Source organism: Arctopsyche grandis, chromosome 9 (assembly GCF_051622035.1).
Source record: "Arctopsyche grandis isolate Sample6627 chromosome 9, ASM5162203v2, whole genome shotgun sequence".
Taxonomy (NCBI): domain Eukaryota; kingdom Metazoa; phylum Arthropoda; class Insecta; order Trichoptera; family Hydropsychidae; genus Arctopsyche; species Arctopsyche grandis.
In genome coordinates, this window is record NC_135363.1 from 24,896,647 (window position 1) to 24,903,387 (window position 6,741).

Here is a 6,741-nt window from a genome sequence, read left to right on the forward strand (position 1 = left end):
CAGTTCGTTTTGGGAGAGAAACGCGAATTATATACGGAAGCTTTTCCGTTATTTCACAAAACGCGAGAACGCGCATAACGAATAATAATGATAAAAATAATACATTTTCTTTGTTGGTCATCCGTACACGACGATAAGTTTTCCCCCGTCGTATAGTAAATATTCGAAAAATGTTGACCGAGGAGAAAGAAAAAAATGATAAAACAAAAATAAAAGGAATCGCCTGCGGAGCGGAAAAGCGACGACGACATTCGCACGAACCGGATGTACACTTTTCCGGACGGACGTCGATAAAAATCGACTACACGTTAACGCATAAATTCTATTCTAAGTTATACACCCCCACATATAATAGCAAAAAATAAAATAAAACAGAAAAAGTATAACAATAATCAAATAAATACATGCACGTTATATACATATAAGTATATGGCTTTGCTATGGTTTCAACCTGTCGGGTCGACAGACGAGAAACATATTATATTGATTGCTTATAAAATAAAAGTGCGTCGTATTCAAAATGGCTTTGTATTTATTTATAGTGTGTGCAAATATCGACATGTCATGATGAACGAGTGCGTGTGTGCATCGTTTTCGCTTGTAAGCCCGTTATTTTATCGCTTCCGTTCCAAAAGTTCAAATCAATGAAAGCTCACTGATTGCAAGCTTTTTGCGGAAAAGCTCGACGTATATGTGTGTGCATATTATTAAGCTGAAGCAAAATTAATTTTCCAAATTGTAGCGATGCATTGTTGATTGGTCGTCATTTCGGCGACGAATAAATATGAACCCATTCTAGAGTTGATGACGGTTGTATTCATTTGGAAATTATCAAATTGTATAAAATGATTTTTATTTTATTTTAAATTAAAATTATACCTGGAAGATCTAATAATTAGCGTCTTTGGCCGATTTTCAAAAATATTCAAAAATTGACCCACTTTTTATAACAAAACTCTTTTATTTCTTGTATATATGTACATATATATTAAATAGCTTTTCTTTCTTTAATTTATATCTATTTATTTTATCATAAACTAAGGTTTGTGATCATGCAAAAACTCGACTTAATTTTTGTTGTATAAAATAAAGAATATAGTAATACATGTGTGGTTGTTCAACCGGAAAATAATATACAATCCGTTTAAGTTAAAATTTTTGTCAACTTTAAAAACAATTTAGAGTCTTCGGTTAGTCTGAACATTGTAGTTTATCTTCGAAGATGGCTCTAAGCCGAAAAAAAGTACAAAAGTGGCAAAGAAAGTCAGGAAAAACAAGAATGTCCCGAGCGAGCTTCCACCAGTCTAGATTTACGTTCGTTTTAAAATTGGAGAACGTTAATCGTTGTAACGAGCACTTTTAAGTCCACTCTAATGCAATAAATATGGATGCAGATCGTAGTCCAACACAAAGGCCAAAATATCACCTGGTCCTCAATTACTAAACTTTTTTATATATGCATATACATAAATATATTTATAATACATATAATATCTGAGTGCGTTAGGGTTATATTTCGAAAGTGCAAACAATTTCAAAGGAACGTAGCTTTCATTTATAGGATCCAAAGCAGGCTCTTAAAGTTAGGGCTATACTCCATTGCGAAAATAATAATTTCATACCCACTCGACAACATCGAGTACCGTTCGCAAAATGTATCGCAATCAACTTTGAACGTTTTCGACCATACCAATCCTTCGCAAATTTTCATCGGTTCGCGGAAAATTTATAAATTGCGCTTAACAATTTAGAAATTTAATTGGCACGAGAACGAACGCACGTGGCACACTCGAGCGAGTTAAGCCGAATTTAATTGAAAATTCAACTTTATCCCTTTTCGAGTGTAAGATAAATAGAATAATTTTTCCCAGAATTCCTTCGCTAATACATGTAAATTCAAATTTCCCGACGAGAAGTTTTTATAAGCGCCAAAAAACTTTTAACTAGCCAGTGAATATATTAACCCGACACGCAAACAAGATTCTAACTCGTGATTTCGGCGTGTTTTTTTGTATAAAATTTCTCGGAAATCGGCCTTTTTTACGCGAGATTATTAATATTGTATATTAATGTTTCAATTTCACCAGAGACAAAGCTCTGATATACGATTATGTACAATATCAATATTTTAAATGATATTGTTCCTTACGATAATAATGATTCAGCATCCGTTTTATTGTGTATTATAACATTAAACTTAACAAAGCAGAATTTGGTATATAAAGTAGAGTTTTAGTATATTATAAATATGTAGGTACATATAATATTACAAAAGATTTAAAGAGAAATATAAATATGTACATATATGTGTATTATATTTTTCGAGGAATCGTCTCATATTATATAAAACTAAAATGTAAAACAATCTATCATAAATTCGTAGCGATTAGTATATACTATTAAATTACTTCGTGCATAAAATTGGAAAATAAAATTTTATTCAGTTATTCATCAGAATGTCTGTTATTTATAATTTGAAAATCATTCACATGGTTTCAGCCTAAAATTTTCAATATTAAATGAAATAAGACAATAGAACTTTCAATGTCAAAATTATGAACCAATTGTAATGCAAAACTTACCATTTAATTAAAGTAATCACTATCGATAAATAATTACTACCCAATCAATAAATATATTTATTGAATTATAATAGCTGACTGTATTTCTATAATATGTATGTATTAAACCGGATGTACTGACCATATAATTGATTTATTAGCGATTTATTGTAATAACTGACCAAAAATTTTCACCGACCAATAACATAGAGGCTCATAAAATATTGTAAGCAGAGAAAAATAATACTATGTATATTTGTATTAGGACAGAGATCTATATAATTCATCTATATGTATTTCCACTCGTCATCGAGGACAATCGAAAAAATCGCTTAATCCGAAGAGTAATGCCGAAATAAATATTTATGCTACTGGGGCTTCTGTATCCGCGGGCGAAAAATGCGAATCGATTCGATGAGCAATCAACAAGGTAAACAGCAATATACGAAGCACAAATAAACATTCAAAGCAGCGTGCTGTAATCACTCCTTTGCGATGAAAGGCACGCGGATACGGAAAGGGATGAAAGTAGGGTAGATTGGAGAGAGACGGGATCGGATCGGTGGGAAATAAATCACCGACGAGACAGATTATACGGAAAAATATGAGGTGGAATATTCGTAAAAATTAAGCGTTCACTTTTAGCCAGACTGCTGATGCTGAAACGATGAAGATGCTTTGGCTGAAATTTAAACTGTCGTAAAAAATCCAATCGGAAACAGAAGTGAGATACAGGTTATATATAGCTCATGATTCACTATGAAATTATTCTTGGAATTTTTCATTGATTATATTCATACACAAACTATTAATATACTCTCATATAATACATAAAATTAAAAGTAAGCCTAAGTTCATATAAAAATAACTGTAATAAATAAATCTTTGCACTAAAATATATCAAACGTTTCAAGAAAATGCTCTACATTGAAGTATTACTGTAAAGCGTTTTGTGTTGTTGATTTTCAATTAACCTCACATCAAAAAAATAAACGACCAAAAAAGAGACAAAATTACGTTTCCTCTTGAGGAAAAAAGTGCACAAAACGAAGTTTCAAGACGTATTTCTCGGAATAGAAAAGCTCCAGGTTAATAGTGGTGTTCTTATTGAGCTGTCACGATTCAAGATGAGAACCTCATTCTGAAACGTCTGGGCAAAAAGGATAGACGTTAAGGAGAAAGGGGAAAGAGCTAGGCTGCGCTGAAAGAACGTCGTCAGATTGGTTTGTTTATGAAGAACATTGCTGAAATGTAGCCTGGAAAGCTTTTCAACAATGTGCATCTCCAGGAGCGATGTTTTCCAATCGGAAAAAAACCAATCCCTATTCGATATTACATTTAAACTTAACCCCATAAATGTGATAATCGTTATATTATAAGATTACGTGGTTTTTCTTAAACAGTAAAGACACTCACATGGGAATATTGGGCCTCGCAAACATGTGTTCCAAAGTACTGAAATAATTTTATCTAGCGATCATTAGTCAAACATTGTTCTTAAGACAAATATCCTCATGCCTGTCTTAATGTGCTTTTGAACAGTCATCGTTTCTGTAGTTATTTTTCCTTTATATTATTACATTGAGTGAGAGATACATAATATATAAAATTTTCAGCACGTCATAGCTACGGTGTCACGGTGTGACATAAAATAATATTGTAAATGATTTTTTTTTTAAATCTTCTAGTAATAGATTCTACCATTAATACCATTGTACATACATAAATATATTTAAACATAACAAATAAAAAACAACTACCATTTTTAGACATGAATATAATATAATATCTTATGGTTTATTGTAATCTGAATATTATCACAATCAAACGATTGTTTGAAAATTAACAATACAATCCAAAACGAATACCTCACATTTACATACTTGGTGAAAAATGTACAAATGCAAACATTATTTAAACCCAAGGTAATATTTTTCAATATTTTAAAACTGTTCAAGTTGTAAGTATATAACAAATGTACATATATTTATATGTTTTTATAAGATAAAATATTTCGTCGGTTTAGTAACAGAAAGCTTTAATTCAAAAATCCTTGTTCTGATAAAATCGACTTTTTCGAAAATCAAGAAGTTGGAAGCTCTTTATTTTGTGACATAAATTAGAATATTATTCATTAAACTAACTACATACTATATGAAAAGTGTTAATCACTTATGTATTCGATTTAAGTATTAACAAGTATTTTTCCAGTAAAAAGCGAGAACATAGTATGTAACTATGTACATATTTACATACTATCGAGTTGCATTATTAGGTTAAAACAGCCTATTTTGGACTTAAAACTTTCTACCACTTAGCCGACAGTATATCTTGTATTTTTTTTCTAAATTTCCTTTTTTACTTTATCTATGTACGTAGTTTTTTTATTATTTTTGGCTTCTGTGTTTTCATACTTAGTATACATACATATGTAAAATATGTAAATGTATTATAATTTGCAGGTCAAAGGGGCGAATTGGGGTTACCTGTTAAGTTGCTACGACCCAATTTGATAAATGAAAATAATATTTCATGATATTATTTCCGACTAAGCAATTTTAAAGCGACAAACACAGACCATACAAGAAAACGCTACATACATAAAGTCCAAAAGCAAGCACGAACAAATTTCAAATTAAATTTCTATCTTGAAGTTAGCGATTTTTTTCTGTTTTATTTCCACTAAAGCTTGGCGAGACTTTAGTTTGAAATATCATATATTTAAGAAGCGGAAGTCTCTTCCTTTTCACCACTCTTTTTCCCATCAAAGTACGCCGCGCGACACGGAAAACTTTCCAGCCCCAACACGACCCCAGTGGTGTGGGTTTTCGCGAACAACGAAACAAGCTTTCCGAAAAGTGACGAAGTGCCCAAAGTTGTCGAGGTTTAAAAAATATAAGGTTGCCCGCTGATATACAGTTTACATTAAATTTCGCATCAAAAGTTTGCTTTCCTCAGAACGGGCGCCGCCCCTGTCCCACTCACGGTCCCTGTAATTTAATACTTTTCGTCGCGAAATATCTTCTGTCACGGGGAAAGGGAAGTGTAGAAGGCCCTTCCACGAAGGGAGAAGTGATTTCCTTTTATTTGCAAAGGACGACGACGACAACGATGGAACAAAAAATAAAATGAAATAAAAAAAAAGTGACGATTCTTATTGATATAGCGTATTTTCACTCGTGTTTTGTTCGAACCTGAAACTTCTATTGTGTTACGTGATGCGTAAACGAGTGCTCTTCATTACGTATAATCGAATCGAAACGACATACATATGTACATATGTATGTACATACACTTGTACAAAGCGAAATAAAAATGTCATGACTCTTTTATAACGATACTTAATATCGGAGCTCCGATGCGATGTTGCGAGTTTTATTCGAGATGAATTGAAAACTTATCAACTCGATCTGTACGTGAGTATACACGTACATATGTATATCTTTATATACATTTATACATAAATAGATGCAACATTAAATGCTCATTAAATGGAAATTCCTCGGTAACTAAATTATATCGAGACATAATACGTGCTTTCATCGTAATGGCAGCTCAGCATCCGATGCATTGTGCACGTACATACATACATATAATAACAGCACGTGTAACGTTAACGTGGCTGGTCAAATACGTGATACATCAAACCTACTACAATATTGATTGATATTTTCTAAATATAGCATATAAGTCAGTGTTTATTTGTGATAAAATTTGCAAAATACAATACATTATGTATATTTTCCAAATTTTAAATTAATTATAAACTGTTTACTCACCGACTGGACTCTCTTCATTCCAAAAAGAGTCGTCGAGGGTGTAGTCGGCTTCTGAAATACGAGAAATAAAATTTAATAGAAATTTCCAATGAAATAATCAAATATCATACGAGCAATACTTTTATCATCAATAAGTCAGCGTATAATAAAATAAACCATAAAAAAATGAAATAAGCCTAAAACCGATCCATCATGTCAATGAGCGTGTCCACCTTCCAACTAATCGATCAAGGGGCTATATTATTATTATTGGACATCGCAAAGCCTCTTTCATCCGCCCTGGTCCCTCCCATGAACCCCCCCCCCACTTCCTCTCTATACATAAAAGTAATCTATAAAAGGTTGTGTGTGCTTTGAATCGAAATTATGAAAGGACATCCCCACGCATAAGTAGAACAAGA

General features: G+C 32.2%; 1 protein-coding gene across 1 annotated transcript in view; it reads right to left on the reverse strand.

Moving 5' to 3' along the window:
- The window catches only part of mmd (disintegrin and metalloproteinase domain-containing protein mind-meld), a 214,365-nt gene extending 207,834 nt beyond the window's left edge, over nt 1–6,531 (reverse strand). The window contains exons 1-3 of the mRNA XM_077438806.1: nt 6,524–6,531; nt 6,451–6,458; nt 6,341–6,391 (exon numbers count right to left, since the gene is read on the reverse strand). Of these exons, the coding sequence (XP_077294932.1) occupies nt 6,341–6,391; nt 6,451–6,458; nt 6,524–6,531 (67 nt within the window). The remainder of the gene's footprint in view (nt 1–6,340; nt 6,392–6,450; nt 6,459–6,523) is intronic.
- Nucleotides 6,532–6,741: the final 210 nt, after the last annotated feature.